The sequence below is a fragment of the Solea solea genome, chromosome 7 (genome assembly GCF_958295425.1).
Source record: "Solea solea chromosome 7, fSolSol10.1, whole genome shotgun sequence".
In the NCBI taxonomy this organism is placed as follows: Eukaryota; Metazoa; Chordata; class Actinopteri; order Pleuronectiformes; family Soleidae; genus Solea; species Solea solea.
Window position 1 is genome coordinate 20566747 of NC_081140.1, and position 25532 is coordinate 20592278.

The following is a 25532-nucleotide window of genomic DNA, read 5'->3' on the forward strand; positions in this document are numbered from 1 at the left end:
TATTAGTAACGTCTTATTTTGAAAACCGGAAGTGATCGCGCCGGTATCAAACTAGCGCTGATTCTCAGCCGACTCCCAGCATTCACCATAAGTTCGACTGCACGGGCGCCCTTAAAAACGAATGACGGCTCACTTGACCACGCGAAGACGTATGACGGCTCACTTGACCGCAGTGTCCGGCCCGCGGTATGTCAGTCATAAACACAGTTGAACAAGTATTAATGCTGCGCATGCAATACAACTGTGTTGCTTTCATTTTGAAAAGCCTGACGTATGGACGCACGTATCTGCGCCTGTCTGCACAGCGACAGGTGACACTAGCCAGTTACCCCTGGCCCCCTACAAATGTCGGTCACGTTAAAAAAAAGAAAAGTTAATTCCGTATGGCGCATTTTCAACAATACATGGACTGCTAAATATTTCTTTACAGGCGTCAAAGGTGGTTTGTGGTACACAAGTCGCTGTGTTTAAGGATTACAATCTGAATCGCTATTACGTGACCAAACACGAAGAGAAATACAAGAACTTATCTGATGAAGAGCGCGCAAAGGAGTCGGAGGCAGCCTAAATCGAAGACAACGTTAAGAACGATGTCCGTGGTACTTTTCTTCTACAAGTGTCTCGGGTTAAGTTCAGGAGGTATCTTTATCTCCCTCATTGTTTATTATTTTATTGTCTAACCGGCGAAGCACCGTCACTTGTATGTAAACGCATCCGATGTGATTGCAGCATTAGTATCTTCACTGCACTACACCACAGTAGTATAGTATAATAGTATTCATTATATAGTGTAGTCATTTGATATCATTTAATAGAGTTGGTTAGTAATTGTGTTTATTGTGTTTTTGTATGCTGCCCAATGTACACCAAAACAATAAAATGTTCTGCTTTTTTAGATAAAAGAGATCAAATTAAATTCAAATTTGGCCCAGCCTTCAACAATATTTTTTGTTTCTCATTTGGTCCCTTGGGGAAAATAATTGTCCACCCCTGTTGTAAAGAATTATACAATTAAACAAGAACTAAATAGCAGAATCATTATTTATTTGTGGAAATAATTAAATGTAAAGAATCAGATATTTACTATTAAAATATACTATCACAAATATTCATTGCTCATACTAAAAATACTGTGCAAATGAAAGTCCCGCAATAATAAACCCAGTAAAGTAAATGTACTGTGTATGTGAGCTAAATGTGCTTTAAGTTGGGCTGTAAAATACTTTAAGCCATTTATCAAATGTTTCCCAACATAGGTTTGGGCCCCTCCAGAGGGTCACCAGATAAATCTGCAGGGTCATGATTGGTGCAGGAGCAAATTGTTTATTTCCCTCTGAATTAGAGGAATTTCATTCATTTAAATTGTGCTTGAATTAATGATCTTAATTTCTTTCCATTGTTACCATTTCTAGAAGAAAAAAAACAATGATGGAGCACTTTCGGTGTTATCTCATCAACAGGTGACCATGAAAGTAAGAGGAAGCAAACTGATGATGACATCTCAAAATATCTTTTATCTTCAGGCCTTAGGTCATTTGGAAGTGCTGGTGACTGTCTTCAGCCCATTAACACATCATGCACACACACACACACACACACACACTGATAAGTCAAAGAGTAATCTTTGTCCTCAGACTCCGTTAATCATTCAGCTCCAGTCCACGAGTTAAAAGCTTCTCACAGGTGACTCCTCCATCACTGTTGTGGCGACATGGAAACGAAACAGTCTGAGGACGAATCCCGCTACGAGGAAAGCTACAAGAACCAGAGCACAGCACTTATGATGAGGATTCGGAAATTCAAGATGAAGGAGGTTCTCACCTGGTGAGTGGACCGAGGAGATTGAAGGAGGGTTAAAGGGTTTTTATGACTTTCTGCCATTCAGTAAATGAGTCCATGTGCATGAGCACTGCTTTATTCAATTTCTTACTCAGTGAATCAGTCTTTATACCAAGGGTGGGCAACATTTCTCTCCACAGGGCTATGGTGACATCAATAAAAAGGGCCACAAATCATAAATATTTATTCTCCTATCTAATTAACACAGACTAACATAAATGATGTCTGATAACATTTAAGTTAAGTGTATGAGCTCTATATGAGAACCATTCTGAACAATCATCAATCGTCAACATCTGAGAAGAAAACAGAAAGTAAAAAAGTAAAGTAAAGTAAAAAATGCTGCACCTGAGCAGTCATGAACAGTAACTTCTTTCAGCAAGTTTTTTAATTGTAATTGATTAAGTCACTGATACATCACATGTGCTGTGAATGCTTCAAAAATAAAATCAAAGTTGTGTTTTGCTGTTTTTTTCCATGTAATGTGAAGATTCAACAGCAGGAAACTTTCAGTATGCAATAGCAGTTAGTTACGATATAGTGCTCGACAGATAATCTACAGATAATGAGCATCATCTCATCTTAATGTCCGATGTAATCAGTGGCTAGTTGAGCTGCGGCATGCCAAAGACTGCATGGATTTGTCAATAATGCTGCCTTTTATTGATTTTTGAGGGTCAAAGCTGGATCTGGTCCTTTGGCCATATATGGTCCATGTGTGCCTTATATACATAACGTGCATAAGCCATGATTTGCATTACACTGGTTTACATGAATGATTTGTTCAGTCTTTATGCATTCAAATTGCAACAAAGGCGTCGCAGTGGCTAGCGCTGTTGCCTTGCAGCAAAAAGAGTTTGCATGTTTGTTCTCCCCGTGTGTGTGCATTTTCTCCTCGTTCCCTGGTTTCCTCCCACAGTCCAAAAACATGCACAGGACACTTTAAAGTGTGAGAGTGTCAGCTGAGATTGGCACCAGCAGCCTCGTGACCCTCATGTGGAGACAATGAGTGAGTGAATTGTTATGGTAGATGATGTATAATAAATAAACTGTCAAAATCCACTCTCTCTCAGGCAACTGGCCAAGACGCTGGCCATGGGTCAGGGCCTGGCTGTGCTCATCTGTGGCACGGCCATCAGCTCCCAGTATCTGGCCACCAAATTTCATGTGAACACACCCATGCTGCAGAGCTTGTTTAACTACACCTTACTGTGTGCCACTTACACAACCATGCTGCTCTGCAGAACAGGTAATCCCAACACTCAGTCACACAATCTGAACACCTGTAACAGTATAATCAGAGGTGGAAAGAGGACTGAAATATTCTACTCAAGTAAAAGTACTGGTCTAAAAATGTACTCAAGTTAAAGTAAAAAAGTAGCTTGTTCAAAATGTACTTTTTTTTAAACAAGGTTGGGTTCTTTCTTGTGCCGCGCAAAAAGGGAACACAAATCTCACATGAATTGTTTCAACTTAAGGCAAACCTTTACAAATTAAAGTGCTGACAAAAATATGTAAACACATAATGTATCAGTGAAAATAGATCAAAGGTCACAAATGCTTTATTCAGTCACCTGTCCTCACCTATCCTCATCATTCACTACCGAAGTTTCCAAAAAACATACTTAAGTAAAAGTAAAATTACAAATTTTTAAAAAATGAGTACACAAAAAACCTACTCAATTACAGTAATGCGAGTAAATGTAATTCGTTACTTTCCACCTCTGATTATAATCACTGAATGAGGAGAACTGTGCGATATGAAAATTCAATCAGTGTGATATAAATAGGCAAGTGTAAATGAGATTTGACTGGTTGGTGATTCATCCGTGTCAAACTATGCCTCAGGATGAGAGACAAACAAATGAAAGGCACTGACGTTCAGGGCTGTTCCCCTTTAAAACATAGGGGATGGCAATATTTTTCAGATTCTGAGGAGCCGATGGTGGAAGTACCTTCTGCTCGGGCTGGTGGACGTGGAAGCCAACTACGCTGTGGTTAAAGCCTACCAGTACACCACCCTCACCAGCATACAGGTGCGTGTAGAGGCTCCAACTGCTAAAGAGTTTCGCTTAAACTGACTTCTCACTGGCACTGAATTGTGAATTGAAACGTTGAATCAGCTTCCAATGAAAATCTATAATGCAAGTGTTACCAGCTGACTGTATTTGCAAATCTTTAAAACTGATAATCTTCTAGTTTGTTTTTTTGGTTTTGTGTAGGTGAACTACCCATTCATGTCATTCCAGTGCTGTACTTCAGATTTACCACCTTGAGTTTCCCCTGTGTTATTTCTTTAATATTGACTGCCTGAGATATCATGTGATATGGAGTGATGCCATTTCTGTTTGTGCTCCTGTCTCCAGCTGTTGGACTGCTTCGTGGTGCCAGTCCTAATGCTCCTGTCCTGGTGGGTGTTGAAGACGCGCTACAGGCTGGTCCACTATGTAGCCGTCTGTATCTGTCTGCTCGGGGTGGGGGCCATGGTGGGGGCTGACCTGCTGGCAGGAAGAGACCAGGGTTCCAGTAAGACGTGTTTTCACTTTCAGCAGTAAAAGCCCCAGTGTTGGACCTCGGTAATGACATAAATATGAGCTGATAGCCAGTGGACACAGTTAAGCACTCAACATATTAAGTAAGAGCTGGTTAGTGTTCATCACTCTCCACCTGTCCTTAGAAATGAGCAGTCAGAGGTAGACTACTTTAAATATTAAAACTTTGATTTCACTCAGATGATATAAGTAAGACGATTTTAGAGACAATAAATATGGCCATTTAAGTCATTGAGAGAGAGCAGCAGCAGTTTGGGTCCATTATACAATGGACACAAAAGGAATTGCATGTGATTCTTTTAATCCTTTTTTATTGTTTTATTTAAAGAATGTTTTAAACAGCCCTCAGGAAGACACTTTAGAGCTGCTACAACAAACTAAGAACATCTACAAGAAGAATTTCATACCAGATGTTGAACACCACTCACATTCAAACCCTCTCCATTACCTTTATTATGTATGTTTCTGTTTCACTAGTGATTCACATGGTGTGTTTTTAACCAGTAAAATGATCAAAGGATCATTACTATCATGTTTATAATTGTGTCTCTCTCCTCTCCTCAGCCTCAAACATCTTGTTAGGTGATGGATTGGTGCTGATCAGTGCTACACTGTACGCTGTGTCGAATGTGTGTCAGGAATACACAGTGAAGAACCTGAGCAGAGAGGAGTTCCTGGGCATGATCGGTCTGTTCGGCACCGTCATCAGCACCGTGCAGATGTAAGTGTGTGTGTGAGTGTAACCAGTCTTTAGTTTTCATTCAACATTTATGATTGTTCCGTTGTTGTTTTTTCTCTTTATGCAGGGTGATCCTGGAACGTAATGAAGTTACAAACATTCAGTGGAGCTGGGAAGTTGGTCAGTGCTTGATGATTGATTTGTGTCTCTCCATTAAGATGAAAGCATAATCAGTCATTTTTAACTGCTTGGAACATTATGTGGCAAGAGATCATTTTTGACATATGTATGAAAAAAGGATCATGTTATTCTTGTGTCACCACCAGTGTTTTGTGACAAGAAATTTAAAAATCCTTTTATCTATGTATAACTGCCTAAATGATTTCTCATTTGCTGCAGCCTTAATGTTCCTCTGCTGCCTCTAAGATCAGCTGCTCTTAGTGGCACCTAAATTGCAGCTGAAGCTCAGAGGAGATCAAGCTTCCGCAGTTGTGGAGTGGACTGCCATTACACATTAAACAGGCTCTGTCATTGTCAAATTTTAAATCTCTTTCAAAGACGAACCTGTTCACTGCATTTGAGACAGTGTGAGTCTGTTGTTCTGCATTTTATGGGAGAGATGTCATGTGTGCTCACATGTTTTATGTCTTTTTATATTTTTCTTTATTTGTGTTTGTCTGTTTGTTTTTACATCTGTTTAGTAATGATTATTCTATTATCATATATATATATATCATATATCTATATCTATTTTATTTTATTTAAACTTTGGTCAACTACTGTTGTTTTTTAAATGTGTTTAATAAATAAAATTGGGTTGATTGGATTGGATGTCAAATAACATTTGGTTGTTTCTGGTCTCAGGGCTCCTGTTTGCTGCCTTTGCATTGTGTATGTACACTCTGTACAGTTGCATGCCCATCGTGGTGAGGCTCAGCAGCGCCACCTCCGTCAACCTCTCCCTGCTCACTGCTGACCTCTTCAGCCTTTTCTGTGGAATCTTCCTCTTCCACTACCACGTGAGCAAATAATACACACACACACACACACACACATACACACTCTGAAGGGTTAGCGTGTACCCAAAGCCTAATACATTTATATATTATCCCCGGAACAAGAAGAACCAGATCACTGGGCCACACTGCTGTTTTGGGTAACACGCTACCTCACAATCCTAACATAAACACAATGGTCCCGCCAGACATTTTTTGACAGCAACAAATGCACTGTTTTATAACAATTGTATTTTCATTCTTATCATTGGCAATGTAACCAAATCTAAGCCATACAGGAGCGAACAAATGCAAAAAAAAAAAACAAAAAAACAATTCTGCCTTTCTTCCACATCTGGAGTCAGAAAACATGATAACATAAAGTAATATTTACAGGTATATAATATATACAGGTATATGACACCAACGGGCAAACCTTATTCAAAAGTTCAATACAATAAATGTACTGTTTTATAACAATTTTGCAGTTGGTTAATGCCAGGGGCCGATTTTCTCTCCCAGTCTGTCCCTGGCCATAAATAATACATTATAAAGGCCAAACTGAAGCCGCAGGCTGTATAAAAGCAGGCCAGACTTTGGACATTCATGTTAATATGAATACAATCCTTGTATTTTACCAAAATTAGAAAATATAATACAGGACCAGTTTGTTATGTGTGTACATACATACATACATTTTTATGTATCTACTGAGAGGAGCTCCCATTTTAATCTTGCTAAAGAACCTCAACACTCAACATTTTTTTTCCCCAGCAATCCTACTGCAGCTTTACTCCACAGTTTAAAATACTAAATGAACTAATTAACTAAAATTTGACCTCTTTCACCCATGGTGGCAGTGTTGGAACTATATAACTCTAATCTGTAATTAATTATTTACATCGTCAGGAACCAATGTGCTTGAGTCTAAGAGCAACAGACTGTCAGGGTAAAGAGAAAGACGGACTGTTGATAGTTTCATAATTTAGGTATTTTTTAGCTGTTGTTATAAGCAAAATGTATATATTAACAGATTTTTCTCTTTAACGATTAGGTTTTTCTATTTAGAGCCCATAGAAGTAAGCTACTGTTCTTCTTTCCACCCACTATCTGGGTCACAGCGACCTGCTAAATGTTACTACAGTGACACACAACCGTGTTAATGAATAATAATGCAAGAGTTAAAGTGTAACTTTAACCCACTGAGGCTCATTACTTTCTATAGTTAAGACATAACCCATAAACTCTTTGCCCTGCTTCAGTTCTCTGGACTCTACCTGGTGTCACTGGTGGTCATCCTCATCGGCTTCATCACCTACAATGTTGTGCCAACACCTACAGCCCCCACAGACCCCTCCTCTTCCTCCTCCTCCTCCTCTTCCATCTGTGAAGAAGGACAGTGTGATGTGGCATCTCAGAATGAAATGACAAAGCAGGAATTAGCTGTGAAGATCACCACTGAGGAGGGGAGAGGTGATGAAGAGGAGCAGTCAGCTGATGAAGAGAAGAAGAATGGGTGGAAAGAAGAGAAGAACAGGAGGAGGTGGAAGAAGAGGAGAGCTACAGGGCCACCACAGTGCCTTGAAGGACAGAACGATGTTGTTGTTGTTAGACACAGCACTAAAATGTAAATAACAGCGCGACAGCATGTTAATGTGCCATGTATATACATTTTTAAACACATGTATTTATTGAGTTTTCCTTGTTTAAAAAAGTATACAATACATCCAGAGATTCTTGTGAATAAGAAAAAGGGAGTATAAATACAAACAAAAACTGACATTTTGATTCTTGTAAACTAAATGGCCTGAATTTTGATAATAATAATATATATATAATTTTTTTTTAACCTTTGATATTTAGGAGGTTGCCCTTTGCAGGTCATGAAGTTTTGCATAAGACTGGACCTGTAAGCCAAGTGTAGTTTATTTTTTTATGCATGAGTAAGAACATCCAGTAAATGACGTTGCGTCACTCGGCACCATGTTTGAACCACAGTAAAGTGTAGTCTTACATTTAGGTGTCGAAAAGTAATAACATTGAGGAAATGTCTCCAACGGTAAACCCCGTGTTGACATATGACGTCACCGGGTGACGACAGGCGGGGCGGGGCTGTTGTTGTTGCTGTCGTCCGTCACTCGGGAAGCTCCGCCACCGACTCGCTCGCATCCTCGGTCAAACTCGGTTAATCTTCGGATAAATCAGAAATCTGCTTCACCAGCTCCGTGAAGGATCAAATTTCCCACTGTTAGTTTTTCTCTGTCCGCTACTGCGTCCACTCACCATGGGGAACTGTTTGACTGTGGGTCCTAACGAGGCTCTGGTGGTCTCCGGTAGGTGCTTCTCAGTGCTTGTCAACGAAGCCGCTCGCGGGCTTGTTGATAACGGTTAGCTTGTGTACGGGATTAACTGGCTAGCTGAGCTACATTTTATTTATCTCTTTCTTTCTCTCTTGTTAGAAAAGACGAGCTGCTGCGACGTTAAATCCACGTTCGTTATTGACATAAAATGGTGTTAGCTTACATCGTTAGGTTAGCACCGTTAGATTGACAGGCTTTATCGACCGAGAAATGATGGTATAGCGGATTAATAATGAACTGCCGTGTGTGGAGGCTAGATACAGATAATAATGACTTTTGTTATCTGTAAACAAAATCCTAAATGTCCCACGGGATTCTCCACAAGCCGTTGTAATTTGTGTTTATAGCGTTTCTCATTATATATAGCTTATATATTAAATTGCATTTCACACTGTGGATACCTACAACTGAAATATGACTATCCATGATATCCTCAATATAGTCAAACATTCTATGAAAACTAGTTTATGCTGTTCAGTGGTGACTCAATCATTTTATTTGTGTATTTTTTTTAACCTGCCGATTATTTATTAATGAATGGTCCAGTGTGTATAACTCCTCCATTTTACAGCACTAACTACGCATAACAGTATATTGCACACTGTTTAACTGCTACCCATGTTCTTATTGATCATGTTGATAATTGATTTCATTTTACTTACATTTTATTTGTTATGTATAATTCACTCACTCACTCACTCACTCATTCACTCATCTTCTACCCTTTTTCCTCCACATGAGGGTTGTGGGGGTCGCTGGTGCCAATCCCAGCTGACATAAAGCGGACACCCTGGACAGGTCACCAGTCTATCACAGGGCCACATAGAGACAAACAACCATTCACTCTCACATTTACACCTACAATCAATTTAAGAGTGTACAATTTGCCTAGTCCCCAAATATACATGTTTTTGGACTGTGGGAGGAAACTGTAGAACCCAGAGAAAACCCACACATACATGGGGAGAACATGCTTTATATATAATTCTGTTTTTTGTAATATTTGGTACGTTCTTTCTTCTTCTTTCTAACTATATATATATATATATATTTCTTTATCTGGCATGGAGCAAATGTGGGATGATTCTGATTTAGGGGGATTATTGGCAGAAATTAAGTTTAGTACTTGTATCTTGTATAAGAACATACAGAGAACAGGGTGAGATGGAGGAGGTTGATTCGCTGTGGCGACCCCTGAAGGGAGCAGCCGAAAGGAAGAGTAGAAGAAGAAGAATTGGCAGAAATTAAGTTTACTAGTACCCACGAATATGTCTGTATGTTTAATAATCTGAAAATCAAATAATACATTTTTGTTTTTGTAGCATGTGCACTACTAATGACAAGGGCCTTGCTTTATGGAGCCCACCATCTTGTGATACATTTTTTATTGACACAATTTAGAACATACAAACATACATGTGTATGACGTGTATTGATTGATACAAGGTTGGATTGAAATGGTGTACACTGGAAATATGAATTACCATTTAAGACCCACCCCACCCACCTACTCGAACCTTCCCATAAACACACCAACCAAAAACGTTTCCATTTTCCTTTTATCGTAACTTCTGTGTAGACAAAAAAAACTGAATCAATTTTGGTTTGTGGACATAATGAGAAATTTGAGATAATTTTACGGACCAAACAAGTACTCAATTAATTGAGAAAATAATCAACAGATTAATCGATTATGAAAATGATCATTTGTTGTAGCCCTACCTTTCTTGCTTTTTCTTACCAATTTATGTGTTTGAGATTATGTGCTGCATCATGTTAATTGACCTCTGCTGCCACCCACTGGATTTATACCACTGTGCAACTTGGGTAATGTTTAAGTCTTGAGAAAAACTAACATTGCAGAATTTGCTGCATTATCGATTCCATCTAGGTGTTGTTGTTGTCTTTTTATCACAGCTCTAATGATCATCTATTGATCTGGTCTGGATCAGACCTTGTCCACAATCCACTAGATCCAAGTCACCTCTCCACTAGACCTTTAAGGGATTTCGTTTACATTAGACTATGCTACAATTATATTAGTGTCATCAATAATTTTCCACATTCACCAGATGATGTATTGAGAAGACTTGTTTACAGTGAACATGAAGCCTTGTCTAAACTGAAGTGCTGCTCTTCCCTCAGGTGGCTGCTGTGGATCTGATAATAAGACCTATATGGTGGGAGGCTGGGCCTGGGCTTGGTGGCTCATCTCTGACACTAAAAGGTGATACCATTGTATTTATAAGCAGTTTTATGTTAACTTGAAAATGGCCTTTAGTGGTTGCTTTACAGCCAGTAAGTCCTACTCAGCATAGATAAGTGGATGATTACTCTTAAAAGCCCTTCAGTGCTTGTGCACAGTGCATGTGGATGAAAAAACAACAACATGGTTTTTAAATGAACCACAGTTGAAATGGGCTTTTGATGTCTTACATTTCCTCAGGGAAGTTGGTCCCATTATTAGGCAGCCAGTAAGCAAGCAAAGGATCAAAGCTACTCCACTGTACATTACCCTTTCTTGAATTACACAATTTACATGTCCTCTTGTCATTGTCAGCCTGTATAACATAGAAGCATTACCACTTCTTGTGGTTGTGTGTTTGCGCCACACTCAGGGTTGTGCAGTTTTTTAAAGACATTATTTACAGTCCTTGTGAAAGGCTGGTTCAATTCTAGTCAGAGATTATGCTTTTTTATGACAACATTTTATCACCGCAGCTCTATTCATCTGCACTGTCACATGTCGGTGTTGAGATTGTGAAACATTGTTCTTTGCTGTTAGGATAAGCCTGGAGCTCATGACTCTGCAGCCCCGATGTGAGGACGTGGAGACAGCAGAGGGAGTAGCGATCACTGTTACAGGAGTGGCTCAGGTAACATCACATTCAGAAAAGTGTTCCAAACACAGACATATCAAAAATTAAAAAACATTATAAAACATTATAAAAGTATCAAAATCCGAAAATAGACTTGTGTATTGTTGGATAAGTTGCTTTGCCCAGTCATATAACACCTGGCTTACTCTGACAGGTATGTTTATGTGTGCGTTTAAGTGTGAAAAAAGTTATTATGTTATAAATATGTCATTTTGAAAACATTAAATGTTCCTCACCATTTATTACCACTCATTTGTATTTGTATTGTATTTCTGTGTAGTTTTCAGATACTAACTGGTTAAGAGAATAAAGCTGTTTAATTAAAAAAAAATATATATATATCTCAAAAGCCAAAACTGACCCAAACCAGCAATGTGATTGCTGTGTAAATGTTGAACAGAGTTGGAGTTGTGTTTTAAGAAGAACAGACCACATCTCATCACCAGATTGTTTGACCTCACTTTGTGCACTGTGTTTTCCCCCTCAGATAAAAGTCATGACAGAGCAGGACTTACTGGCAGTAGCTTGTGAGCAGTTTCTGGGTAAATCAGTGATCGAAATCAAAGCTGTGGTTCTTCAGACTTTGGAGGGACATCTGCGCTCCATTTTAGGTACAGACATTTAATTACATTTAAACTGTTTAAAAATCATCTTAATCTTGTTTCTTTTCGTGCCTCTGAATGTTTTCATGATTTCCCAAACTTAAATTCACATTTATCAAATCAGCAGTTTTTTCCCTTTCTTTGAATTTTGCAGTTTTTAGCACCAGATTGGTTTATCTTGTCAGGAGTGAAGTCTGTCATGTATATTTTACCAGAAGAAAGATTTATGACTCTTTGTCAATTATGTCCCTTTATTTAAAGGATTAACCACTTCTTAAAAATGTATACATTTCAGTTGCCCTTGGTATTTTTAAACACAGGAGGTCTTGTTTGTAAATATGAGGTAAACTGCTGCAGGAGGTTTAAATTGACGGGGCTTTCTCTCTTGCAGGGACCCTGACTGTAGAGCAGATCTATCAGGACAGGGACCAGTTTGCTAAACTGGTGAGGGAGGTGGCAGCTCCAGATGTGGGCAGGATGGGCATCGAGATTCTCAGCTTCACCATTAAGGTAGGCTGAACATGAAATATGTGGGAAGATGCTACTGCAACAGAAATAACTGTTATAATTCCTGAAAAAGATGCTAATATGGCTACTGAGCATGGACAGGTCAAAGTAATACTGATCACCTTGACGTGGACATGATATCATCACTGATACAAAAAAACATTGCACAAGAACTTAGAAGTTGTACTTATTTCTGATTGAAATAATGTTTTTACCAAATACAGGCAAACTTTCTAAGCCACCCTTCAAATCTAGAGGTGTTTTATATTCAATGGGTAAAGTGCTGGTTTTGTCTTTGCTGTGTGGCCTGCAGAAATCTGCTTTGGTTTTATAGTTATATACCACAGATAATTCTTATTACTGTCATGGCCATGACTGGAGGACTGAGAATAACACTGACTGTAAATTTCCACTTGCCTGTAGCTGTATAATTTCCCAAAATTAGTCCAGATGCTTTTCTCTGGGTTCTCCAGTTTCCTCCCACAGTCTAATAACATGTAGATTTGGGATTAGGCAAATTGGACACTGTAAATTGTCTGTAGGTGTGAAGGGGAGAGTGGACGGTTGTTTGTCTCTATATGTGGCCCTGTGATGGACTGACTACCTGTCCAGGGTGTACCTTTTGTTCTATGTCAGCTGGGATTGGCACCAGCACCCCCCCGTGACCCTCTTGTGGAGGATAAAGTGGTAGATGATGAGTGAGTGAGTCCAGATGCACCTTGAATAGAAGAAGGAACACACAAGCAAAAAAGAAAAAAAGTAATTTTCCACAATTCATTTATTACTCACCTGTAATATAAAATCATGTGTTAATTCTGTCAAGAGATCAGCTGACACTTTGCAATCAAAGGTGTGTTACCATTATAATGTCTGCACAGGAAACTGTTGGAAAAGCAGTTCTTTTCACTTATATCTGTCGATTGCCAACATTTTCTCATTGACTTGCTGTGGCACGACTTGTTTATGTGTGCTGATCAGCAAACACTCGTGGCTGGGGAGCAAGGCTTGAGCACATTCTTTGGTTTGACCAGCTGTAAAAACATGAATGCACTAAGATCCAAATGCGAAGACAAGATGTTGCTTTTAAAGTAATTTCCAGCCAACTGTCATAGAGGTTAAGCAATTGTCCTGCTTGTGTTATATACGTTTTGAGTTGAGAATGTTGAGAATTTGCTTGGTCCAGGATACACTGTGCTAGGTTATGTTGCACTGTTTTCATTGCAGCTCAGTGCGTCATTGTGTGTGTCATCAGGTCAGATGTGTTTACATTCTGAGCTATGGAAGCCCCTTTCTGCCACTTGAAAATTAAATTAGATATTAGTAAGTCTTACTATTATACGGGCGTACATACTGAGCCCATGCTGTAGAAGTCACATAAAATGTAAACAAGGCCCCTGTTTTTCTAATCATTGGTGTTGTATGTTTAACATTAAGACCCTTTTGGTTTTGTTTTCAGTCATAGAAGCTGCCTCTCAATGTCTTATTACTGAATATCCTCCACTGGGTTTCATTAGTCTGATAAGTAACTGGCTGCTGCCTCACTCTGTACTGATCACTGCTGTTAATTAGAGCTAATTGATGAGTGGTGCAGACATGACAGCTGACCATTGTGCTTTGCTCGAAGCCCGTCGTCCATCCCTGTCACATCACTGAGTTCAGATGGTTTGTGCAATGCGTCAGGACCAGTGAGCTCATTAGTGGAGGCCTGAGACATTATGTGTTTTTTCTTCATTGCAGTTGTTTTCTTCCCGATTGAAAACGACAAACTACTCTTCACTTCATTCAGTTCAGCCTCCTCTGTAGAATACACTTTTATATTTATATTTACATTTTGTTCATTTTTTTGTTTAAGGTATATTTTTAATTTTTAATCTGAGAGAAACCAACTTTTTAGTTGGACATCACATGAGACTTCTGCCAGAGACTTCTTACAATACAATGTTTGTGTTTTTACAGAGAGCTGAGCTCTGCAGCTAAGAATTTGTTCAAAATCTCTGTGTTTGCAGGACGTGTATGATAAACTGGATTACCTGAGCTCTCTCGGGAAGACTCAGACTGCTGCTGTCCACAGGGATGCAGACATCGGCGTGGCGGAGGCAGAGAGGGATGCTGGGATAAGGGTAAGTATGCTGGTGTGAGATGGTGGTGAAGTGGTTTATATTGTGCACCACAACAAACCGATCGCAGTGCTACTTCTTTTCTGTCATTTAGGAGGCAGAATGTAAGAAGGAGATGATGGACATCAAATTCCAGGCGGACACCAAGATGGCTGATTCCAAACGAGAACTTGAGCTGCAGAAAGCTGCGTTCAACCAGGAGGTCAACACGAAGGTGAGCACGTTTCCATTGCCTGACAATCAGCGAGTCACTTAAAACAGACATGGATCAGAGCCACAGCTCTTAATGTGACAGACTTTCAAAAGATTCAAAAATGTGTTTGTGTCCTGATGTTTTCAGAAAGCAGAGGCTCAGTTGGCCTACGAGCTGCAGGCAGCCAAGGAGCAGCAAAAGATTCGTCTGGAGGAGATTGAGATCCAAGTAGTGCAGAGGAAGAAAGAGATCACCATTGAAGAGAAGGAGATTGATCGCACAGAGAAGGAGCTCATTGCTATCGTGAAGAGGCCTGCTGAGGCTGAGGCCTACAAAATGCAGCAGCTGGCTGAGGGTAACAAGTGAGTAAAATACTGTCATTTAACAAGGATTTCAAGTCAGTATAATGTTTGATCACCCACCAGTGGAAGATCAGACAGGACTAGCGCAGACATCAGCAGAAATTCTCACTCCTCTTTTCCTTTGAGACACAGTGACCTAGACCTAGATTTTGATCTGAATAAATCAAAATGCAAACACTCTTGTAGAAATATTACAGATTTTCTGTTCATTTTTCTAAAATAACAATTATCTTATAAAAAACAGAGCTTTCTATTTGTGCTGACTGTCAGCTAAATAGTGAAATTTTCACCAATCTCATTGATTACTTTAGGATACTTTATATGTATATACTTTATATCTATCTATTTATATTTATATATGTCGCAGTCCGACAACATGATTTACACAAATACTGTGCTATCGTGTGTGTGGGTGTGTGTGTGTTCGTCACACACACATTCTCTGCTCTGAGACAATAGGGGCATGTCCACTGGAGGGTGTCCAGTGGCTCCTCCAGTGGACATGCCCCTATTGTCTCAGAGCAGAGAATGTTGCTGAATTATACATGATTTGAAACCTAACTTCTAAACGATTAGTGACTTCTTTAATCATTCAAACTTGGAAAGGTGGTTTGTAACTGGGATAAGAGATATTTTTATCACTCACTGGGACTTAAACTAATTTTGATTCTCCTTTACATTACATGTCATTTAGCAGACGCTTTTATCCAAAGCGACTTACAATGGAATTGAGTACAATCAGCCAGGGGTGGAGTCGAACTTGCAACCATGATGTCTTTTCGCACACAGGGTACCAGTCTTAACCACTGAGCCCCTCCACCCCCCTTTACAAGACACTGCAAACTAACTAAAATATGCAGCCATTAAGAGGATCAGTGTATATGATGGATTTGTAGCATTAAAATGTACCAGAAGTCACCTATTTTGTCCTTTCATGGTCAAAATGTTTCTCTGGGTGGGGCATGAACCCAGTTCCCCCCAGCTGGATACTTTTCCCACTGGCTGACTACTCGCCGGCTTGTAACTGTGGTAACTGTGGTAAGTCTTGTGAGTTTAATTTACTCGAAAAACTAAAGAAACATCCTCCGTTTTTGAACTTTGAAATTGCTGGGGGGATAGTTGCTGATCATCATGAAAGACTTTAAAATTACAGGTTTATTATTAACAGTCTCTGCAGTTGATGTGTTCATGATTCATATGCAAATGTAGAAAGAGCCTGGTTTAAACTGTGAGTGAGACAGAGAGAGAAAAACAATGAAATCTCTCATGAAGTCACTTTACAGTTTCTGTCTGTTCTAATTAGCAACATTTTACGCTTCAAGCCAATTATGTTGTTGACCCGACTCTGTAGGGAGGTCAGAGGTCAGGAGCCATAGAGCAGCACCATCACTGTACGTCTGGTATTTATTGTCTTCCTTGAGGACACACTGGCAGGGGGTCATTCTGTCACACAGGCTTAAAACTCATCTTTCCTGTTTGCATCTGTCCTAACAACAGCAGAGAAATTTAACCGTGACACATTTCCATGTGCTGTGATCACATGGCCTCTGTTTTGCTTTGCACTTTTTGCCATTGCTCTTTGGCCCAAATTTCAGCCACATAAACCAAGATTTATGTGTGTAAAAATGAAGTCTAAAATGAATGTGAAATAGAAACATTGTTTGTAAATGTTGTTATGGTGGTAACAGATTATTTCAACTCTTGTGTTTTTTCTGCGACAGGATGCAGACAGTGCTGATAGCTCAGGCAGAGGCAGAGAAGATCAAGAAGATTGGTGAGGCAGAGGCTTCTTCTATTGAAGCGATTGGAAAAGCAGAGGCTGAGAAGATGAGGCTGAAGGCGGAGGCGTACCAGCAATACGGAGACGCAGCAAAGACTGCCATTGTCCTCGAGGCCCTGCCTAAGGTAACTGACAAGTTCTCATAGTGCACATCCAGCTTCATTCACTGTCTAATGTGGAGTTGACTGCTTTGCTTATGTTATAGCAGGAGAATAAAGAGTAAAAGTGTAAATTACAGTTCCTAAGTAAATAATGTATAAACAACACTTATCTCTATAAATATAAAAACATGTTATTTAAAGTGTTAGTGTTAAGTGTTAAATATATCTTTTTAGCACTTTTTCTTTAGCACTGCTTTCACTGTGGTCTGAGTGCTACAGAATGAAGTCATTGTAGTTTATTTATAATTTTATTTAATTATGCATAATGGCTACAAATTATCGATGAATCTATTAATTGATTACTAAGTCAATGGTCAGCTATTTTGATAAATGATGAATTAATTCAAGTGTTTATTTTAATAATGAAAGGAAGCTCTCTAAATTTTTCAGCTTCATTTGGCAAAGACATCATTAAAATGGAATCATCAAAACAAAACATTTGAGAACAACATCATTTAGAGATGTGGGAAACACCGTTTAACATTTTCTGACATTTTAATGTCAATTTGAGAAAATAATTGACTGATTAATCAGTTATGAAAATAATACTGAGTTTTAGCCCTAGTGTACACCAAACCAGGAGGAGTATTTCATCAAGTGATTTTGGCATTAAAACACACCAAGATGTTTCCTTGTCTGTGTTTCTGTGAGATGTAGCTTGATATTTCTGCTAGGTTTTTATGATGGGGTTGACAATTGTCCCTCTGTAGTTTTTGAAATGCACTGATAATAAAGCAGACAGCAAGACTCACTTCAGACACTCACTGAACTCTAGTAATAATGATAATGATGATCATTATAACAAATGAATACTAGGGGAATCACTGAGCCCATTGATATTCATTTTGTTTGCAATTTTAGAGATGGTGAAAACAGGGGAAACACTGCAGAATGGTGTGTGGTTGTATCGGAGTAGTTTTGTGAGTACAACATGTTTGAGTAGTGTTAAACAGTTGTAGTTTACCCACAGTGCAATGCATTATTATTTCCATGTAAATATTTTGTTGCACTGTTAAACCCTTGAACTCAAATTAAAAAACAAATATGGTTTGAAAAAAAATGAAGGCAGTTGGATATGGAAGGACACAGACAGTCTTATCTTGAGATTGTCATGGTCCTGATGACTCGCATCATAAGACTTTGTCTGCAGATCACATGATCACTGATTGCCTAATATGGATGTTTTGATTATTGATCACTTGTATTTTTGCAGATTGCAGCCAAGGTGGCAGCACCATTGTCCAAGACCAATGAGATTGTTATCCTGAGTGGGGAAAACCACCGTGTGACAGGAGAGGTAAATCGCCTCTTGGCTGAACTCCCTGTGTCTGTCAACGCTCTCACTGGAGTGGATTTGTCAAAGGTATGGATGTTTTATGTATTTTTTTTTTTCAATTTGTTTTTAACAATATGAATGTATCATTTAACATATGAAACCAAGGCCATTTCATTTTTCCTTTTTGATACGACTCTGCTCATAAAAAGACATTTTAAACAACATTACACCAGGTAGCAAATGATATATAATTGTTTAAGTGTCATGGTCTTTGCACAACGGACACATTTTGAATATATGGGACGAAAAGTGCGGATAATTCGGATGCGAATTACGACGCACCCTGCCATGCACATCAAATAATCTGAACCAAAAGAGAACTCTAAAAACAGAGCCTAGAAACCAAAGGCCCTCTACTCTGACTTACCAAACCAAAATACATTCAACAGCTCCGCTATTTCGGGTTTAACTAAAAATAAAAGAAATCCTACCTGGGGTGAAAAATGTGTCAGTTTTTAGAATCTCTGGCCCTGTTTCATAATCAAAGGAATACTAACAAAACCAGGTCCTGTCATCAGGATGCTGCACCAGTAGGACGTTAGGGTTTGAAGCAGCCAATCCTATACAAGGACTCAAACACACAGAGGGGAGGTGGTCAAATCTCTGCAAAAATGTCATTATGTCCTCATAATGACAATAACATTTCTTGAGTACTTGAATACTTGAATACTTGGTGGAGCCTGAGGCTACAGCATTTTAGTTTTCTATGATAAGACCCAAACAGAGGTGTAGTGTAGCTGAGCCAGAGGCTCTCAATTTGTTTCTGAGATAATGACCCCCAACAAGATAAAAAAGCAAGTCTAAACATAGGACAAGGTGGTAGGAGACATGCACCATCTTGTCCCATGTTTTAAAATGAAATCTCTTTCTAATAATGGTTCTTGATGTCTCGCTTTTATCCTCATGTGAGAACTCGGGAATACAAAATAATAACTAGGGGAGAAAAAGATAATAAATAATGTTTTTTTAATGCTTAAATCTTCTTCATTTTGCTTCTCCCTTTAGGGGTCACTTTAGAATATAATCAAAACACACAACCAACAAAGAATACTTGACAAACAACCCACACCCTCCCTCAGCAAGGGAGTAACATTACTAACTCTGACACACACACACACACACACACACACATACACAAATAAAGAGTGCCTACCACTACCACAGGACAGATCAGTCATAGGACAAAACAAAAAACAACAGTCTCTAATCTGAACCTCAAAGTAGCTGAAAGCAGCCTCTGGATAAAAAAACACTGTGAAAAATACTGAGTGGAAAATTAAGATGTGGGTCACAGAAAGCATTCCTGCTCAGTTATGGAAAATTCATGGGGGTTTGTTTCAGAGTCACAGTCACAGACAGGTGGATAACACGTCCTTGTTTCCACAGATCCCGTTGCTGCAGAAGATGATCAGCACTTAAGCCTGAAAGCCGATGACTCCAAATGACTCCAGTGTCTGTCGTATGCACTCTCAGAGACTGCCTTTAATACACTTGAAATATGTTGTTTTATACGAAAATACTGGAAACCAAGTGAATTTTGGAAACCTCTGGTGCCTTACTTTATACAGGACCAGAAAATCTGCATGCACTGCTGCTCATTCAAAGAATAATTATTTAGTTTTCACATGAGAACATGTTGTGTTGTTTTTCTTTGTTTTTGTATTTGACTATCATATTAGTGTATATCAGCCTGTTTGTATGAAATGACAATGAAGAGGAGAGCTGATAGTAGAGAGGTGTGATGACTGACTTACCTGCTGACTTCACCCAGGTTACATGTGTGATACCATGTGATCTGACAGCTGCTGGTGTGTCACATGACAAGGCTCCTCGTATGTCGCAGGCCTGTTTGTGTTCATTTATATACCTCTTTCTTAAATTGTTGGACACTTCTGCATTCCCTCAATACTCAGAATTTGAACTTTATTTGTGTTTGTAACTCAAATGTTTCTGGGGAAGCAGCCCATTGATGAGCGCCTGGGGGCTCAGCCTAAAACAAGAACATGGGTCATTGGGTCATAGGACCATAGTGGAGAAGTTGAAGAGGTCTTGGACAGAGTGGTTTTCGTGGCAGAGGCCTCTTAGATGCTTCCCTGAGATCACATCTCTTGGCTGGCTTGGGAAAAACCTCTGTATCCCCTAGAGGACTTTGTCTCTGGGCTTCCCCACTGAGACAGCAGATGTTATTCAGGTTATTTTTTGTCTGCTCACAAGGTGCTCACAATCAGAACATTAGCCCCTTTCATTTAATTGTTTTTATCTTTGCAAAGATAAAGAATAAAAGTACTGTTGGGTACATGTATAAAGTCAAATCTCAACGGTACTCAACCCGACAAAAGACAAATGCCAAGTATATATAAAGGTTATCTTTAAATATTTATTTTACCACAAGGAAGGACTTGGGATTCTGCAGAATTTGTCTGACTTTTGTGTTTGATTTCCTACTATATTTGTAAATGTAAGCCATGTTTAAACATTTCACAGAAACACACTTTGTGTGTTGTGTGTAGGTGTCTCACTGATGTGTGCATCAGTGCACAGGAGCTGATGCTCAGTTACAGTCAAAGATGTAGTGATGACGTTTTATCCACATTCACCTCTGCACTCACCTCTACTGAACCCAAATCCTCCTGACACTGAGATTTCCTTTGAAACTCATCTAAATGTTGTAGTTTTACATTTTAAAATACAAAATGACACAGGAGCAGAGGACTGTTATGGTTGTTAATATTATTTTGTAGCTGTTGTTCATTCTCAGTCGGTTTCTGTTTGTAACATTTGTTACGGGTTTAGTGACTTGACAAATACTGTGATCGTATTGATTTGTTTTTTTGACAGGCAGACATTTGAACTGTAGATGTGTTCAAAGTATACACTTTACTCTGTCTTTGTGAAATTATTTGATATATTTATAACGTTATTTGCAACATGTGTCTCAAATGGCCATGAGTTCCTGTATGCTCTTGCTGCATGTCATCCATCTGTACTCAAAATGATCAGTTCTAAGCTAAATGTCACTCTAATAAAACAAATCATTTATTTGTTTGCCATTTTCCTTCTTTTACTGAAAACAGGGTGGGAATAATGTCAGAATGTGACCATGTTTATTTAGCTCAACAGTAAAGCATCACAGCTTGTGATTTTTATTTCCTTTTCCCCCACATGTATTCGTCATATTTTTAATATCAGTTTAGTTAAAGAATAGTGAGGTGAATTTTGAAGAACATATGGCCATGAAACATGTTAGGAAAGTACAGCCTTATCTCAGTGTCACGCATTTTATATATATGTTTTGTCAGAGAGTCAGAGAACCATTTTGATATTAAATTAATTACTTATTAAAAGCTGAAAAGTCATGTCTCCTTCACTTCTGACAACAAAACTGTGTCATGTGTTGGAATGTTAAATAGTAAACATTCTCAAAAGTAATGCTGTCCATTATGAATGTCTAATCAATTTGCTGTTGATTTTTTGAATGTGTTATTTATATTAAGCTTCTTTGTGGTATATTTGTATATAGAGCTCGTTTTTCTTGCTGTCATTTTGTATCACTTTGGGGATTTTGTTATTTGTAGTCTTTTAACCTATCTTCTATAGGCAAGTGGACTCACTTGAGTTCAGTTTCAATTCTCATCCAAGAGGCATCTTCAGTTCTTTTTTTAACCTAGTTCTATTACTCGTCATCATTGGCTTTTTATGCTTTAAAGGTATTCTTAGTGCAAATATTCAAGTATAATTATAAATGCAGAGCCCGGCCCGGTTTTATTTATTTATTTATTCATTCATTCAAACTTCTCCTTTACAGCACTGTAAGGTATTTGTATATTTTGAGATAAACAATTTTCATTCATTCATTTCATTAATTTTAGGGACTTTATATAGAGTTTGATCTCATAAAAGCACAACAATATGGGTGGGGTATGTTGCCTTGTGGATTAAAGATTTGGCTAAAATAAGTAAAACATTAGTCATTAGGTCTAATTTTGTGTTCTCTATGATTACACCAAAAAGTATATCATTATCATTTATAGTAGTTACAACCCCATGAGCTTAAAATCATATCACAAAATGACATCATGATATCCAACGACAGATATTTCACAGAATTTCAAAATAAGTGTCTGTGTGGACATGGAACAATATAAAGGTCATGATAAAAATGTATGTATGATGCAAAATTAATCTAATACTAAAAAACAAAAGAAAAAACAACTCCATTATAAATTCATATTAAGTCACATGGAATGGGCTGCGAGTTTGAAACATCTGCCATAAAATGTTTCAAGGCGATGAGAGCATGACACAAAGAGATGTTCTGTTGTTCCGATGTGGCTTTTACAAAACAATACATTCATTTTTAAACACATATTATTCAGCAACTGGTGGTTGTGGTAAATGAACATCCTCTAGAACCCGTGATGAAGTATTTTAGAATAGTGCTCCTTTCGCCGCAGAGAATCAGGGACCTAGTCGGTCCGAGCCGTGAGGGTTTTTGCGCAGGCGATTACATTTGACTCCTGAATTTCAGAAGCGGTGGTCCTCTGTGTTTGCGCATGCGCAACAAATGTAGCTGCCGTAGCCAGACAGCAGCATCGCAGAGAGACGAGACACCGGGATGGCCTCTGCTTTTTAATGACAAAAAACACATCAGATCTCCACAAAATGAAGTTTCCTTTCTCATAGATTCACGAGGAGTAAGTATATTCCTCTTTCATTCGAGTTACGTCGGTGTTCTGGGTCAGTGAAGCGCTGAAGTTTGCTGAGCAGCTGGCCTGGTCTTAACAAGCACAAAGAAGCTCCTTATTTATTGTGGAGCTTGACTCGAGCTAATACTCTCTATGACGTTGATACACCGTTTTCATCACCAGGAGAAACGGACACCAGGTCTTCGCAGTCTGCCTAGTTTGTGAGGTGTCGTAACGGATTACGTCGTTTTTCGTCGGTGCTTACGTTTTTATAGCTGCTCGATGTCCAGCGCACCGATGCTGGCTGGGTTGATGGCACAGATGCTAACGCTACCCAGCTATAGAATGACTGTCTGAAAGTTCACTGAAGAAGAAACACATCTGTGGTCCAACAGGGTCACAGGTCAGCGCTGGGGGTGACCTCACAGTATTCAGTCCGGATTAATGAGGATCCTTTTACTGAACACTCAGCAGGGAAACACTAGACTTGACGCTTAAGGCAGTTTAATTCAGATTAAATACAAAGGTCTCATTATATAAGGGATTGGATTCACCAATAAGAGGACAATTATAGAAAGCTTTACAGGGATAGTTCACGTTTTTTGTAGTCGGGTGTTGAAGTTACTAATGCAGAGTCAATGTCCTTCCTTCTCCCAATATACAAGCCAAGAGGAAACCGGTAGTGGCATCACCCATAAGGATTTGAACTCCCATTTGACACTTCAATATTTGCATTTTGGTTAGAGTTGTGTTGACGTATTTCAGCTGGATGTTTACAGACATCACCTACGACCAGATATCTATAGTGCCAGCTGTCAATCACACTGGTGTCCACTAGGGGTAGGAATAACAGGGTGCCTCTCAATACCACTCGTGATACATGGTCGATGATACCAATAATTTCACGATATGAGAATTCTTTGTTAATATATGGAAAGACAATCATGTAGTGATATCTGTCTAACTGAAGAAAACAAAATGTCCATGAAAGGTTAAAAGTGCAGGATTTCTCTATTTATCCACAACACAGCGAGCACAGTGCAAAAGGAATGTGGATGGAGCATCTCCTAACATAGCTTTCTCCGCCACTATCCCACTGTAAACTCCCTATTCAGCCAAAGTTTCCCTCATTCATTCGAGCAGTGCTGCCACAAGGAGAGGCGATACCCGGCACGATGATATATCACCAAATTGATATTTTGACCCACCCCTATTGTCCACTTGTTTGTGCCGCGCTTTGTTTAGTCTATTTTCCTTTAAATGTGAACATAACCTGCTGAAGAAGAAGACCTGAAAGTAGCGATTGAGAAATTTACTTCTCAGAACAAAGTGTAAATCATGTGAGAGGGAGCCTCATTTACCCATCAACTTCTATTCTAGTTGACTTCTTTTTTGCAACCATTGGTGTTGCCTCCTGGTGGCTATTCAGTATGTTTTACTTTACTAGTGGGGAATTGATTTGTTAGATAAATTATGTCTGACTCTTCAGGTTAGGTGGCAACAGGACCTCATTTCAGCTTGTACTATTTTCCAACTGACTATTTACATCTTAGACCAAAATAACTGATAAACAATTTAGCTTGCGGCTAGTTGGCACCATTTTGTGCAGTGAATCAGCTTTGCAGCTCTGTACATTTTATAAGTGCTGCATGCTATGACGGAGCATAAATTAGGTCTCTTTGTCAGTCAAAAATGCAGCAGGCTGGTTTCTGCTACGTTTTTCTCGCTGTTGCCATTTTCTACTGTGTACTGGCTTCTCCTGCCATCTCCTGATCAAAGCCCCCTGGTGGAGGAGCATTCACAGAGCCCTAGGACAGTTAGGATTCAGTTGAATGTGTACATGCAATTGTAATTTCACTCCCAACTGCATTATCTGGGTGTGTTAATTTCAACTTTGAGAAGTTTGATCTAGCTAACTTCAGTTGGAATAACATGTTTACATGCAATTTGAAAGTCTGGTTTTAGTCAGACTAACACCAGAACATCATTAAAACTTTGTTTTGAATGGGAATTGGGACAACAAAGAAACTATGATGTAGCCCTGCAAAAGAAGGCCCAACTGAAAAGAAATAAATGTCACAAAAGCTGTGTTTGGTACAGTGCAGTTCAGCTCGCCTTAGTTTGTTTTCAAACAGTAAACCCAGGTTATAGACCTGGGTTTACTGTTTGAAAACAAACAGGTCTATATTGCATTACCACGCTAGATCATTTCTAGCTTGTGTGTGTAATGATAACTGCTGCATCAGCTATTGCAAATAACATGACATTATTCAAGCAAGACACAGTGTTGCCCACCAATAAACTTAAAGAAGAAGAACATGACACAGTAAACCCTGATGAGTGCGCAGTGTTTATTTTTACATTTTGATACATTTTTACATTTTTGTATAAGGTCGTAACACTTTTGTCTCCCTGAAGTAATGATTTTCTGCTCACCAATCAACAGCCTGCATTGTGTTTAGCTCCATCCTTGCTTGTATCTGGA

The 25532-nt window shown here is 39.0% G+C and overlaps 3 protein-coding genes across 3 annotated transcripts in view; all 3 read left to right on the forward strand.

Annotated features, from left to right (window-relative positions):
* Positions 1–1442: 1442 nt before the first annotated feature.
* Positions 1443–7847, forward strand: LOC131462210 (solute carrier family 35 member F2-like). Its single transcript, XM_058633236.1, has 8 exons — positions 1443–1824; positions 2913–3088; positions 3748–3875; positions 4206–4365; positions 4956–5112; positions 5198–5250; positions 5935–6089; positions 7328–7847. The coding sequence occupies exons 1-8, from the start codon at positions 1712–1714 to the stop codon at positions 7694–7696; spliced, it is 1311 nt and encodes a 436-aa protein (XP_058489219.1). The 5' UTR covers positions 1443–1711; the 3' UTR covers positions 7697–7847.
* A 251-nt stretch (positions 7848–8098) lies between these two features.
* On the forward strand, positions 8099–21401 carry LOC131462211 (flotillin-2). Its single transcript, XM_058633237.1, has 11 exons — positions 8099–8398; positions 10571–10652; positions 11211–11301; positions 11792–11915; positions 12298–12416; positions 14420–14533; positions 14625–14744; positions 14871–15085; positions 16807–16990; positions 18240–18389; positions 19749–21401. The coding sequence occupies exons 1-11, from the start codon at positions 8350–8352 to the stop codon at positions 19779–19781; spliced, it is 1281 nt and encodes a 426-aa protein (XP_058489220.1). The 5' UTR covers positions 8099–8349; the 3' UTR covers positions 19782–21401.
* A 1514-nt stretch (positions 21402–22915) lies between these two features.
* LOC131462714 (protein FAM222B-like) overlaps positions 22916–25532 on the forward strand; it is a 10275-nt gene continuing 7658 nt past the window's right edge. Inside the window, exon 1 of the mRNA XM_058634176.1 lies at positions 22916–23056. The gene's annotated coding sequence lies outside the window, so the exon portion shown is untranslated. The remainder of the gene's footprint in view (positions 23057–25532) is intronic.

Excerpts from the sequence above, each read along its gene's own strand:
- LOC131462210 (XM_058633236.1), top strand. The coding sequence starts at position 1,712 with ATGGAAACGAAACAGTCTGAGGACGAATCCCGCTACGAGGAAAGCTAC. Across the intron at positions 4,366-4,955 it reads AGGAAGAGACCAGGGTTCCA|CCTCAAACATCTTGTTAGGT; the intron begins GTAAGACGTGTT and ends TCCTCTCCTCAG. Across the intron at positions 6,090-7,327 it reads TCTTCCTCTTCCACTACCAC|TTCTCTGGACTCTACCTGGT; the intron begins GTGAGCAAATAA and ends GCCCTGCTTCAG.
- LOC131462211 (XM_058633237.1), top strand. The coding sequence starts at position 8,350 with ATGGGGAACTGTTTGACTGTGGGTCCTAACGAGGCTCTGGTGGTCTCC. Across the intron at positions 14,745-14,870 it reads ACCAGGAGGTCAACACGAAG|AAAGCAGAGGCTCAGTTGGC; the intron begins GTGAGCACGTTT and ends TGATGTTTTCAG. Across the intron at positions 15,086-16,806 it reads CAGCTGGCTGAGGGTAACAA|GATGCAGACAGTGCTGATAG; the intron begins GTGAGTAAAATA and ends TTTCTGCGACAG.